The sequence below is a fragment of the Pipra filicauda genome, unplaced genomic scaffold (genome assembly GCF_003945595.2).
Source record: "Pipra filicauda isolate LSUMZ 115617 unplaced genomic scaffold, ASM394559v2 scaffold137_size4652046_pilon, whole genome shotgun sequence".
Lineage (NCBI taxonomy): Eukaryota > Metazoa > Chordata > Aves > Passeriformes > Pipridae > Pipra > Pipra filicauda.
In genome coordinates this window covers 4,183,219-4,198,241 of record NW_024103851.1, presented here as the reverse complement: position 1 = coordinate 4,198,241, position 15,023 = coordinate 4,183,219, and the positions used below count along the sequence as shown (strand labels likewise).

The following is a 15,023-nucleotide window of genomic DNA, read 5'->3' as shown; positions in this document are numbered from 1 at the left end:
TGTACATTTTTCTCCGCAGATTGCTTCTTGTTATGGATTGCAGATCCTGCTCTGAGACATCCAAGCAAGCACATACAGTTACACAAAACAGTGAAAGAAGACATGCATGTAGTAGTAGTAGTAGTAGTAATTTTTATTTGCAAACTGTACTTGCAATTACAATGGTGCCTTCTGAGAAAAATGACAAAACACCCAACAAATTCCACAGAATTTCACAGACCTTTTCTATTAGAAATTCAACTCTATTTCAGCTTCTAGCATCAGGTAAATTGTACATGGCCTTCTCTTTCAACTGATCTCCCGGGAAGCTCCAGTTTGGTTTGGGTATTTGTTGTTAGTCTCAACTGTTAGAATGCAAATTGCTTCCTGACATCCAGGGAAATATTCTGCATGCTTTATTTAAGCACCCGTCATTTATTGCTACCTTGCAGCCTCTTCCACTCTTCTTTTTCATTCCTCAAGTCCTGTATTAAGGTTTCAGCATTACAAAGCTTTTGTATTGTATAAACTATTACAGGATGGCCTTCATTATGGGAAGCAGTATATCAAAGCATTGAATAGGTATTTCCATCAAGTTCTAAACGTATCTAATTGTTTGAGATACAGTCCTAGTATCCTCCTGTCTTGGTTAAAATATACTTCTGTCTAAATATTTCATCAGTATGACATGTTTGTGGTGGCAAGAGCAGAAGAGGAGTAAACAGCATCCAGCAGACCTAAATATGCTCACTGTGGTCCATAACAACACGTGGAAGCTAGTAGTTTAAATTTAGGTGAGATCATCAATTGCCTCTACAGAATTGGGAAGATAAATGCAATGAGAATGAGAGGGATCAGTTTTATTGACTAATTAAAATGTCTGAAACCTTTTTCTGACGACAAAAGACACTGCAGTTAACAGTAAAAGGTCAGGATTTCATTTGCAGAATAGAAAGAATATCAAATGCAGGTGCTTCACTGACAATTTCTGGGAATCTATTTCTAGTTGTGTTTTAAGTGTGATCAGTATTTAAAACAGGTTCTGCTGTAAGAAATGGTAGTAACTGACTAAGTTTCTACACAATGCGGAGACAACAATTTGACAAGACTAAATCAACATTAAAAACATACAAGCACATACTTTGCTGTGCAAAGACTTCAATAGGACACTGGCTTGACCCCTTCCAACTGGGCACTATTTGGTTGTGTAATGCTTTCACAAGTCATGTAACTGTTGGAGGATTTCACGGGACAGGAGAGAGAACACATCAATAGCAGCATTATTAAATTCATAAGCACACAGACCCAACAAATGTGGGAATTAGATTTCTTATTGGTAGAATATTTGTAAAGCAGGTGCCCCAAAGTGTACTGGGGAAGCTGGCAGCCCCTACTGTTCTTCAGAGTAGTTCTAGAACTGTTCTTAAGTGGGAAGGCAAAAGCCACTCAAATTGTCACTAAATGCTCTGTAGCCACTCAGAAAAAGCAAGAAATCAGGTTTGTAACACTTGTATTACACATTCTGTGTTTTGCGAAGCCTCATCTGCGTCATGTGATATATGACATGTTGCTACATAATAAGTTCAGCATTTTCAGAGCTTGACCACTACTGGTGATTATTAACATTTTTAGGCTCAATTTTCTGTAGCTTTAAAAAAATAAGATGCATGAAAAGACTTACAATTATTATGGTGACAGTCCTATGCTTTAGAAAGTGATTATGCCACTTAAAGCTCCTGTCTGGAAAAAGTCCCCAACCAAAAAAAACCCTTCAGGACCTGAAACCTCAACTCTGGAAGTGAATTTGTGGCTTATTTTTCTGTTTCTAAAGTTTAATAAAATAATAATTTTACAACACTGTCACAACTGGCTTTCTGATTCATTAATTTGAAAAGCTGAACCACATTTGCATCCAGGAAATGAGAGAGCAGGTGCTGCACCAGATTAGGCATCAAATCAGTTATGAAGATCCTGGTCATTAAAAAGAAGTCTTGTTAAAGTAATGGCTAGTAGAGCTAAACACACCACTTTACTCCATGATAATTGTTTAAGAATCTTCCAGTGAAAGGGATTACAGCACAGATCATTTCCATATGCAGTGAAATTCAATAGTGTAAGTATCCCTCTCTATTTCTTAGGAGACTGTGAACTCCATTGTTCACAGTGTTGTGAACGAGAACTTAAAACTTTTATCTTGGGTTGAAATTGTTCCTGCTGTCATTGCAGGTTTTAGGTCAAACAAAATATGAAAACCAAAACCCCTGTTAAATGCAGCAGGGATTTCCCTTTAATTCTCCTGTGTCAGAATTTCCTTTTTGAACACAATTTTCACTTTTTTTTTTAAAATAAAACTACCTTCCATTTAAAAAAATATATATAATTTGGCATACTTATTTTAGCCACAGAAGACTTGAAATGCAGCTCTCCTGGAGAGCCATGAAGCACAAACATGTGGATTATCAAAGAAATCACGGAAACTCTCATTTATCTGAAGTTCATGAACGCTTATGCTGTAAGAAGTGGATTTCTTTTGTTAAGAGTAATGTTTCTATTTGTATTCTCTAGAGCAGAATTGAAAGGTGCTTGGGGAAATGTGTTTTTTTTTTTTCAGATGCTCACTGAATTAAACAGCTACCACTTATTATTAGCATGTGTTGGAAAGCATGGCTGCCTTTCTGCTGGCATCCCTCCTGTGAGGAAGGCAACACATTTGAAACTTGCTCTGAATATTTTATTAGCTTTAGGGAATGACATAGGGAGAACAGGAAACACTGGGTTCTCTCCTGCCACAAAGTGCAGACACTAGCTATTTCCTCCTCACCTCACTCACAGCAGTGAGGATGATGGGCTACAGGAGAGTCTGTATAAAATATGCAGCAATTATTCTGAGAGGAAATTAAACAGTGTCAGAAAAATGCAACCAGATGCAGCATATACCTTGATAACAGGGATTTAAAGGTTCTCTGCACAAGCTTTCTACATACTTGGAATTTTATTTTAGAAGCTATTTAAAGTACAGGAACACTGCTGGTAGTGTAAGCTGTCTTCAGTTCCAAGAGGGACACAATTTGTCAGTTCATTCATTTGAAAGCAGTTATCGCAGTTTCTCAACCTGTTGCCCATAGTGCACATACAGCTAACATCTGAAAATGAACAACCATGTAATTTTCCTTAGTGTAATTTTATTGCCATAGGAACCAGGAGGCAGACAAGAGAAAGCTTTAGGAAAGTGCAATGGCACCCATTATTTGTGGTTTATGCTGTGTAGTCATCCACAGGAAGTTGTCAATTAGCTCGAGTCCTCTTCCCTTGTTTTAGCATTAGCTTGTGTGATGCTTGAAAAGGTAATAATCTGCATCAAAGAGGTTCTGTTCTTTTATTTACTGGTCTTTATACTAACAGTTGCATCAACATCACGTTCAGCAGTTTGAACTCTCAGGAATTTCCTCATGCATACAACAAAGATTTAAACCTACTGGCTCTACAGTAACAGCTTTTAACTATCTTGGCTACACAGCAATTAGACTGTGGCTAAATACATAGGGATACCAGAAGCTTTAAGTGTAGTTTAATACAGCATCAAGCAGCATGTTTACTGCTGCCCACAGAAGCAGGGTAGTACATGTGGATTTTCAAGTGCAGCCCATTTTTTAAAGTAATTGTGTTAAAAATTTCAGCTTGATGTGATGTCAAATTCTTTGCCTCCGAAGATGCTGTCACTAGTGAATAAATGAAAAAACAATTTAAATTCTATTATTCTTTACCTCAGTAACATAGTGGCTTACCATAGACTTGGAAAATTAAAAGTCCCTTGAAGTGTGTCTCTGTGTGTGTGGGAGGGAAGGGGACTTACTTGTTTTGTCCTTGTTAAAATCCTATTGTAGCTGCAATGTAGAAATGGGCTAATACAGGTCACACTGAATTGCAATGATGTCCCTATTCACATGTCCATCTGGCACCGTGGAGATCATTATTGCCATCCCAGTATCTCACCTGCAAAAGCTCTGACCCGGCGTGCCTGTGGGTGAACCGTGTTGGCCAGTTCTGGAAAGTGTAAGCCCTTTCAAGAAAGAAAGGAGGGAGTCCCAGATTCTGTTGAATTTGCAAACTGCCATCACAACTTGAACCACAACTGATACATTAATGAAATTAATGCAACTTATTATCTTTCTTTTATAGGGAAAAAAGGCATAACTTTAATACATTCTCCACAATCCTGTCACGGTTACCTGGAAAAAATGAATACTCAGAATTAAGCAATTTGAAGAATTAATTTCAATATGTGAAAATTAGGTCCCTGGTAGAATTTGAAGGTGTAACTTTTTCACTGTCAAAAAAATAATACTGACATCCAATGAACAGTATAGCCTAGAGATTTCTTTGTAGAGAGCAGGTCAAATGGTGAGCTGATGGTTTTAACTGAAGTTCATGTCATGGAAAGCCTTGAAGTTATGGTAACAAGCCAGTGCTTCTCCAGAAGAAAAAGAATAAGACAGAACTCACATTCTGCGAGACTGTGGAAAAATTTGAGGCTGCGTAAGAATTCCTCTTTCACGTGTAAGGTTACTTTTAAGAAAAACCTTTTTCTGTCTTTTTAGGGAGTGGGATGGTATTTTTTTTCAGCTCTTTGTTAAAGCCCCATTCTATCTCCAATCCGGAAATCAGCTAATAGAAGTATGTCCATCTGGCCCTACACAGACCACAGTTTGTAGCTCAGCATCTGAACTGCTTAATTTTTATCCTGTTAAAGGGGGACAGAGAAGCTCTTATTTTAATAGCAGTGGTGTCAGCAGTACTAGAAATTTTACTCTGGAACTGTACTGGTATGACCCCTTTTAGCCACAAAGTTATGTTCTTGAATACAAATGTTTACATTAATAGTTCAGAACAGCAACGTGCAACAGCCACAGATCAATGAACAAAGGCCCGTGGAATTCACCTGTGATTTTACTGCAGAAGACACTGATGAAATTTAAAATTCAGGACATGCACTAAGCAAACCCCCAATATGGTTACGGTTTGAAACCCACACAGAGCTGGTGAAGCAAAATGAAGGATTACTATTTGGCTCAACACACCTCCTGGGCCCCACTGCTCTGGAATGGCAAGGGTAGAGGTAACCTCTAGGAGAGGAAGGGTACCTTGATGGCCTGGTCTCGCACCAAGCATCTGCACAACTGTCTCTAGCCCTAGTCAAAGGTTTCCTAGTGTCATCAAGGAAGCAATGGGGATGAGACAAAGCTCTTTTTGCCAGATCTAAAATGCCTTAAAGGGAAGGCCTAGGTGTGAGGTCTAACGCTCCAGAGCTAGTAATTTTGTAAAAGTAAATTCAGAAGCTGAGGTTGAGAGTGTTCTTAAATTCCAAGTCAGCAAAGCACACATTTCAGTGAAAATGGCAGAAAATGAAAATGACTCACTTTGTGCCTAGTTATATACAGATGAAAAGTTACTTTAGGCAAAAAAATTGGATTCTGAATTAATGACTGAGTGCTGGAACTGTACTACTGCTGGGCATAACAGTGATTTCTTTCATTTCTTGTGCTATAAAAAGTTGTTTGAGACATCTCAAATGATAAAAAATTTTATCTAGTTACCTATATCAATTGGTACACAAGTTTCTGAAAGCCTGAGACATGAAAATCATTATATGATTCTTCACCAATCAGTGTAGGCAGTCCTCCCTTTTTTCCCCAGTTCCAAGGAGCTAGGAGGAAGGCAAGCACCAAGATTTGGGGAAAGGAGAACAGTCTTTACTCTTGAGAGTTTTGGAAAATGTTGTAAGAACAAGTTTAATTAATTTGCAAGACAGTCTTGGCTCATATGTGAACTTGAATTCAGAGCAATAGCTAGGCAGAGCAGTTAACTGCAGTGTTGGAAAAAAGCACTGACAGACTAAGGGATGATACAATTTTCAAACTGTAACATTAGATACTTACACATCTCAGTTGCATGAGTGAATCCTCTGACTTCAGTGATATTACTCAGAAGCACAACTTGAAGCCCAAACTGACTATGAAAAAATTTTCTATAGAAGGAAGCTCAACAGCTGCTTGTAGAATTTCCATATAATTAATGCATGTTTCAAATGCTCCCCCTCAGATGTCTAATTACACAATTTATATAAACTGAAGACCACATAAAGATACCCTTAACAGGAAAAGAAAAACAACCTGACTACAAAAGTAGTTATCCATTCTGCTCCCCAGAAGCATTTTCCCTGGCAAGTGTTCCCAGCTCTGATATTAGGAAAATGCTACATCTCAATGCATTATTGCTAATTCTAAAGAGGAGCTTGATATGAACTTTTAAAATCCCATTTTAATTGTAATTTCAATATTCTAAATTATTTAACAGTTTCAATATAAAATAGTGTGTATTAAGTGCCAGAGAAGAACGAATATTCCATATTATAAAGCTGCAATGGAACCTCAAACCCGAACTTAGAACTATTCTAGTACAACTTGGGGTAACTACCCACCCAGTGTGTTGCTGCATTACACATGTATTCATCTAATTTATGTTACTGTGATATCAGCACAGCGTAGTAGCGATGCAGTTCAATGTTAAATACGGGAGCTGTATTAATTTTTGCTGGAAGAATTAGTCAAGAGTTATACAACTCCTTTACAACAACTGAATAGAAAGTCAAACAGACTTGATGGAGAAACACAATGCAAGCAGAACAGAATGGAAAAGTATACCCATCCAAACTTCTGAAAAAGGAGCTAAATTACTTACCTTAAAATCTAAGAAGTCTGTTGAAGAAAGAGCAATGCCCATATTCTTAGTACATTAGTTCATTACAGAAGAATCCTTTCATTAACAAGACATAGCCACTATTTTGTTTCATGGGCTCATGAAGAAAGGATGCATTTGTGCTTTACTTTTTATCATCAAATGCTATTTCCAGAGTCATACTGTTACTATGAAGTAGCTTCATTAATAAATGAGGAAGTGATATATTTTCTCTCTGTTAGAAACATGTGGGGAAAAAGAATGTTTGCCATATGGTAAAAAGGAAAAAAACCTGGTGAGGAAGTAAGTGCTTAAGCTTCTTGGGTATCGCAGCACAAAAGGCAAAGCTTAAATTGGCTTTAAGTACATTATATTTATAGTTCTGAACATGTGTTCATGCATTTTACAGCTATTCAACAATGACATTTAAAAATTTTACTGTAATTGCAGAATTTCTCCTAGAAGCCAGAAAGGTGAATAATTTTTAAGTTTTTGGTGTGGTTTCTTGACCAAGTGATTGGAGTCTTTAGCAGTGTGATATAATTGTTGGATCATATCCTGAAGTGTACTGGAGCAGCAGCTTAACAGATGCCATTGTAGAAGGTCTGCATTGATTAAACAGTGCTTCAAGAATATTTCCTCAAGTCTTTCTGGAACATTTATCTTCACTGATGTCTGACACCTGGTTCCAGGAGTTAAGAATTATTACCAGAGGAGGCTGGCTTTGATCCCTGAGCCAACTGCAAAGCCAAAGTGGCAAAATGTACCTTTGCAATGTGCAAAGGCAGCTGATACTGCCTACTGTGTAAGCAGTCCCACCTCTTAACAGACTCCCTTCTGTCAGGAATCCTTTACCTTTCCTTTCTCCTTTCCAAACCCAGACTTTTCTCATATCTAACTGTGAACACATCAGAGCTTTAGTGTCTTGAATAAAATCATATTTGTTTCTCCAAGATCACCAAACATTGCAAAAAATAAATTGCATTCAATCACATGGGAAATAGCAATAAAAAAAAAGGTGACTTGGTTAAGCGGACTACAACTTTTTTTTTTTTTGTGAGCTTTACAGCAGCCTGACAGGGTTTTAAAAAAAAAAAAAAAAAGAAAGAAAACTTTATACTTCACTTTTCACAATTGACATCAATTAACTGATGTATAAATTCTAAAGACTATCTGCAACTTGTCATCTCAGTTTTGCTGGTACCTATTACAGATAATGATACTGACAGCTGCCATTTAAGGCACAGTTCTTTTGATTCTGGGATGAAGATGTAACCATCCTTGATATCCAGAAGGCATTATATTCTCAGTTCTCTGAGCAGCCTTTTTGGATATAATACTAAAACAACAGGGTCAGCAGGGGGAAAACAGAGGTGATGTACTTTAGATGCATGAATCTTCCATGTAAAGACAAGGTCTAAAAAACCAACTCCTTGTTTTCCACTTCAGTATAAAAATATAGCATGCACACACACAAAACAGTTCTCCTGGCAATGATTCCTGCCATAAGTAAAAATAAAAAAAAATTGGAAAATATTGTACAGATTAAAAAAAAAAGCTATGCATGTACTAATGTCAACAGTATAACAAAACCTCTATTCTAACAGGTGGACTCACAGAGAACATTTCCAGTTATTTTATCTTATGTTTTATGTACTCCTTAGACTTAAACTGCCACTGCACAGACTTGTTACTAGAATCCAAAAATGTCTAATATTGATTCAACTATATTTTTTTAAACACAGAAGCAAATGATTACAGAATTCAGTTTGTGACTCAAGAGTTGGTTCAACAAATTAAACTTTCCAAAAGCAATACATTTGTTTCCTGAGATGGCTAAAAGTCACGTTTCAACTTCATGTTACACTGCAATTAACAAAAATCACTATGCACAAAACCACAGGTTAACTACAGCATACAAGCACATTTACAGAAGTCACCTAATTTCAATAGTACTATTTGTCTTAATGTGTACACCTTAACAAGAGTCCAAAAATATTCTTTATACATTACAAAACAAGAATTTACAAAACTTTATTTTATTTCCAAGTTACTTCATTCTAAAAATGTTGAAACATAAAGTACTTCCTAAAGTACTTTACAATAAAAGGCTAACAATCTGGCATGGAGGAGGTAAGTATATGGAAACCTATTTTAACAGTCACATATCAGTCGCTGGTGATTAAAGAACACTTTGTTCTTCAAAGCTGGTAGGCACTTCCACATAGCCAGAAATGTAAGGTTTCCTACCACTCCTTTTCTGTCCCATACATAAAAATATCCAATGCAATAAAAAAAAAGTAGGATAGAAGGGTGGACATATGTTCAAATAAAAGCATTATCTAAGGTCTTGATTACTGTTCGTCTTGTGTAAGTGTTAAGATTTTGTCCCAAAGTTTTCCTGACAAGATGGAGTTATTTGGCCTTTAAAAGTGTTAGCTGAAATACCTCCCTTTTTTACCAGTACATGTTGTTTGCTCACTGCTGTATTGCTGGTTTATGTCTGTAACAGAAACTGGCTCTAGGCCAGCCCATGGGTCCTCAAGCATTGAAGGTCTGTAATAGTTTTCCACATCATTAGACACTCTTTTCTCTCTGCCATGCGCTGTACCAAATGGAGTAGATGTCCTGGGTGATCCCTTTGGAAGAAAACCATCAAGTAAAGAAACATTCAATAGACTAATTCAAACTTAAAAAAAAAAAAAAAAGTTTCTTTCTACCACAGTAGAGCTTTGAAGCTGATTATTAATGATCATTACTATGCCTCACTTGCATCTTTCTCAGAAAATATTAACTTTATTATTCTTTTAATGACAGCTGATGCTTTATCAAAATAAGAAAAAAGCCCCACAACAGACTTCTCCGAAATACTTGTTCACATCACTCTGGCACACAGCTACAGAAAAGCTCCTCATGCTGTTCTTCATAAGCTGCCTAAGTCAACGATATGTCTAACAAAAGCTGAATAACAAAACAGGGAGTTACAGGCTGAGGAAGAGCTGACAATATTAACAAGAGCAGAAGTCATATATTAAGTACTTACTGATTGACCACAGTGTTGTTTAACGCAAATAGCTACAAATGACCCAAAGAACTCATTGAGAAAAAAACATATTTCATTCAAACCAGTATTCTGTGAAATTTGAGAACAGATGGTTTTATTTTATGTACAATCTGAATGGTAATCAGTGATTAAGCAGATACTGACTTTCGCATGGAACTTTTGATTTTTTTTTTTAAGATCAAGGATCACTACAATTGCTTGTGTAAAGCTGCTACAAGTCTGCAACTTAAAGAGAGCTATGACATAAAGGAATGCCTATAACCATTTTCTCCTGTTAGCATCATCCATTGTTCTTCTCTTCAGATTCACTTCCCTAAAAAGTGAGGTTTTGTTTAAAGCTGTATTAATTTAATTAATTTTGTTTTTACCAAAGTTAAACAACGCATATTACAGGTACACAATAGTCTCCAAACATGCCCATTGCATTCTGTATGATTAGAACAACAGGACTCCTCGAGGCTGTATCAAACTTTGTGAAGAACGGTAAAAACCCATGATTATGGGCTGCTTCCCCCTCCTACCCCTCCCAATCCCTGACTTTTTGGACCAGCAGTGATGGTATTTGAATTTGACTAATAAGCCCTTACAGAATCTACATAAATAGATCACATGAAACAATTTTTGGGTAAAACTGAGAAATGGTGCTGTACAGTGAAGCCCCCGGTGTTTAGCCAGAAGAATAGATTTCCCTCAAACAGCTTGAACCTATTTCTGCTCATGTGCTGTGGTAGGAACATGTTAATTTGGTTCCAGCAAGAACTCTTCTAGAACTCCTAAAGCTTGATGGCAATGCATACATGACCAAATGTGGGAATACCCATGTCTTATTATATAATACAGGGCAAGAAGAATTACTTTATTGCATCAAACCCTACAAGGATCAGAGAGAATCACCTCAGACTACATCTAAAAAACTTTCTAAGGGACATGGAATTTTCTAAAGTTGATATGCACTAGCAAAAGTGACATTTACGTTAAGCCCTCACATTTAGTAGTAAAGCAGTAGTACACAGGGCATTCTGTCTGAAAAAAAACCACAAAACTTTACCATCTCTAAAACAGCATATTTAAGGAAGACCTAGTAACTTTGACATTGTCTAACAGTTTGAGTGTGGAGCTTATTTAATGCTATATCTGATCTGCAGAACACAAAGCTCACCTGACATAATGATCTGCAGTATTCAGTGAAGGAACAAAATAATCCAATGGTAAGGCTCATTTGTATGGCTTTATTTAATAATATTAAATTTCACTACAATATATGCAGGCCATCAGTAACACTGACATTTTTAGCATGTTTGAAATCTAGGAAATGTATTATTATATAATACAAGATTGAGAGACTTTAGTAAGTGTTAACTTTAAGCATGTAGATTATTTAAGTCTAGAATGCTAGTCAACATATGCTTTTTACCCCTCTGTATTTTTTTAGGCCCGTGGAAAAGGGAAATTGCCCTACCTGTAGAAATTAAACCATTCTGTGCAAGAGACACTGTTTGACGCCAAAGATACCTTAAAAAAAACTTTCTATTTTGCTGTCACTGATGCCAACGGCCTTTTCTCACTTAACTTTCCTTAAAGAAACAGTCAATTTGTTCTCAATACTTTTTCTCCAGATATAAAGAGATATAAATTTCTACTCTCTAGAGTAGAAAACAACATCTTTTAGTGCTACTTACTAACACCTTACTGAGCTGAGTAACACTGCCTTGAAAATGGGGACAGTTACTCCCTTTATCAGTTTTCTTCATCTAATGTCATTACAGCTGCTGGCATACACAGAAAACATGAAAATCACAACTGTACCATTTCAAAAGGTTGGGGTTTGGTTTTTTTTTTCACTTTCTGTAATAATCTTTGATCCACACCCCTAACAAGCTACTGCTACCAGCTAGTTCACTAATTCCTGCTGAGTGTAGAAAAGGAAACATTACCACTAAGTGAATTCTAAGAGTAGATACTCAAGAATTACAACAACGCAGAATCACAGAATGGTTTGGGTTGGAAGGGACCTTAAAGATCATCTAGTTCCAACCCTCCCTCAGAGGGCAGGTACACCTTCCACTAGTCTAGGTTGCTCAAAGCCCCATCCAGCCTGGCCTTGAACACTTCCAGGGATGGGGCATCCACAACTTCTCTGGGCAACCTGTTCCAGTGTCTCGTCACCCTCACAGTAAAGAACTTCTTCCTAATATCCAATGTAAATCCATTCTCTTTCAGTTTAAAGCCATTCCTCCTTGTCCTGTCACTACAGGCCCTTGTTTTCATGACCATGTTTTCATAACAGATAAAGCAGATGCATGTCTGTGGAAAGACCAGAAAGTGCTGTAAACTATTGGCCACATAAAGGTTGTCACCCATTTCAGAAAAAACAAGCTCTCTATGTTTTTCTTTGTGTTTTCTGCTCATTTCAAAAAATGAATGTCTGCAAGCACAAAATGAGTACAGAATGCCAATGACATGACATTAATGGAACACTGAAGTAAATATAAACTGTCTTTTGGATTTTCTGATGAGATTTTAAAGGACCACTTAAGACTTCCTTCTCAAAAGTGACCACAGCATCACAGATTTCAAAAGCACTTTAGTTCTCTTAACATGAGCACCTACAGAAGAGAGGGGGACAATACACATGGCTCACAAAGAAATCTGATGCTTCGAAAATGCAAAAAGGCCTTCTACCTGAATCTATTCACGGCCTCATGGAGAGATTCTTGTCCACACCAAAGAAAATGGGGACTTGGGGTTTATGAGACTTCCTCCCTCTGTGATTGCCTCCAGTGCCCTCCCCCCCCCCCTGAAAAACAGCCCTTGTGGATTCTCATAAAAGCAGACAGACATTACTTCAGCCCTAAGCAGAGCTACAGACATACAATATCCTTTGAGTCTTTCAAAGCATCACCATCAGGCCAATGCTCCTAAACTACTCACAAAGTCTACAGAAGGAAAGGGGAGAAGGGAAAATGCTGTGACAAGCTGAGACTGGATTCAGACTTCTACCTTCTTTATATTGGGTTTCTTACATCATGAATGAGCCTATGGGACAGTTCCTGTCCACGGGTCCTGACAAGAAACAGTTCTGACTAAAACTAGGGACAAAAGGATTCCTGCATATTCTTCTGCTCAATTAGTTTAAGGTAGGCTTTGAAAAAGCCACTTAATTGAACAGCCAAAGAGTGATCTTTTGAAGGGAAATTAGACGTCGATGACATAAACTGTCCCTCCAGAATCTGCAGCAGAAATGCCACATCCTTGGCCTTTTCCACAGGTACAGAGGTTAAGCCATGTATTGGCTTTCACACCAGGAGAGTCTTTGCTGTTGTGTTGAAGAATATGTACAAAGCTCAGAATGATCCCTTTCCACCAACTATGAGATTCCTAACTGCATCACAAAAAAGTAACAAAGTACTATTTCTGAATGGAAATATGACAATGCAGTGCAGACACGTTAACATTTTACTAATCTCTATTAAGATTTGACTTCATTATCACACTCTAATCCCTGAAGTGTCAGTAAGAACACCTACAAAATTTATCATTGCTTGTACTGCACGTGCCATTTGTTGGACTTTTAAAGCTTCTCTAATAATGCATAAAGCCAGTTATGTACACAAAGTTGGTATCATCCCTATGTGCATTGCCAGTCACATGCCACAACTAACCCACCTGGAAAAAAAGCAAAACCCGAAGAACCCGTTGGGAATGACTGTCAGGAAAACTACTTTATACAAACAGAAGCTTTCAGTGTCCAATGCAAAGACTTCAAAATGATAGTCTATTATCCCAACAGGTGCTCTAATTTCTGCTTAAAGGAGCCTCAGCTTAATTCTCTTTAATAAGCACTCCTGTTCTCTAGCCGTGTCCCAGAAAGCTCTGGGTGTGGACAGGGTGTGGATAAGGAAGCTCCCATGATGTAACAATACAGGCAAACTAAAAGCACATAGTGCTTTACCATTGCATCGAAGAAAACTCATCAAAGGGAGGCATGTACAGGAAAAAGAGGCGTTTGCTGCAGTTTTGGGCGGTGCTTAATTCTCTCTGTACCTTCACGTGCCACAATATGAAACAGAAAAGTTGCACTTTCATCAGCCCTTGTGTCTTCACAACACGCCAGGCCCGGGGCCTCTTCCCTTTCCTCATCTTACAGCTGCCTGAGCTGTGCTCTCTCCGTCCTCTCTGCTGCGGGGGGAGGGAACACTGATGTTGCCCAGTGCGGTGCAAGCGCCGCTCTTCGCTGAAAATCGTGCTGGAGCGGGTGGATGCCGCGCTCAGCGTGCTCTCCCTAGCGGGCTTTAAAGCGGCAGCAGCTCCCTCCCTCCCTCCCCGTGTCCCTCTCCGCCCTGCCCCATACCTGGAAGTGCCTCTGGAAGCCCCCGGGCGAGCGCTTGTGCTGCGACGGCAGGTGCAGGGGCGCCCCGGCCGCGGACGCGCCGCCGTAGGGAGCCGGGTACCGGGGGCTGACGCTCTGCGGCCTGCGCGGTGTCTGCGCCCCCGGCGAGGGGCTCCCGAAGCGCCCCTGGAACCCGGGCCCGCGGGGCGAGAGGCCGCCGCCGTACGGGCCAGGCCGGGGCCCGTAGGGCGGGGTGTGATGGGGGCTCCCGTAGCCCCGCGGGGAGGGCGGCAGGGGCCCTCCACCGGAGGGGGGGCTCCGGAAGCCGCCGCCCGCGTAGGGAGGTGTGGGCGCGCGGAACCCTGGCCGGTACATGGCCAGGAAGAGACAGGCCGGGAATGGCAGCGCCGGGAATGGAAGCTGCGCAATGGCAGCGCCGCCCGTACTCCTTTTCCTTCCCCACGCCTTTTCCCCGCCAGGCGGCCCGAAGGTTCCGGCCTCCAAACGTTCCGGGCCGGGGAAGGCGAGGCGCCGTCCATCCCACTTGGAAGTGGGAGAGTGGGAGTTCGGCTCGTTCAGCCTTGCATAGCGATCTGTCACGCCGACCCTGAGTAATTCTGTGCGTTTTCCAGATCAAGAGGAATATTCTGGAGTAAGAGAGTCTCAGGAGACGCGCAGAAGCCGCACCTGGTACCTCAGGCGGTGAAAGCCCTGGGTGCTGTGAGGGAACACCCGCGGTTCCACAGCTACAGTGAACAACAACGAAATGATCTGTTGTACAGCAAAGAGAGTATTTACCTCACACTGCATGGCACTTCAGATATGCTTATTTGTGCGCCTTTGTTCTGCTGTCTTATAACACCTGAGCCTGCAAATAACTAGGCGCGCTAGGGCAGTCCCAATTGACAATACGTA

At 39.6% G+C, this 15,023-nt stretch overlaps 1 protein-coding gene across 1 annotated transcript; it reads right to left on the bottom strand.

The window, feature by feature from the left end:
- Positions 1–8,070: 8,070 nt before the first annotated feature.
- LOC113983155 (M-phase specific PLK1 interacting protein) lies at positions 8,071–14,552 on the bottom strand. The gene is made up of 2 exons (XM_027712024.2): positions 14,130–14,552; positions 8,071–9,353 (listed from the first exon to the last, which is right to left on the bottom strand). The coding sequence occupies exons 1-2, from the start codon at positions 14,481–14,483 to the stop codon at positions 9,150–9,152; spliced, it is 558 nt and encodes a 185-aa protein (XP_027567825.1). The 5' UTR covers positions 14,484–14,552; the 3' UTR covers positions 8,071–9,149.
- Between the last annotated feature and the right edge of the window lie 471 nt (positions 14,553–15,023).

Bases quoted from the DNA above. Each gene is read 5' to 3' on its own strand.
- LOC113983155 (XM_027712024.2), bottom strand. From the start codon at position 14,483: ATGTACCGGCCAGGGTTCCGCGCGCCCACACCTCCCTACGCGGGCGGC. The intron at 9,354-14,129 runs GTATGGGGCAGG...TTTCTTCCAAAG, and splicing joins GCTTCCAGAGGCACTTCCAG to GGATCACCCAGGACATCTAC.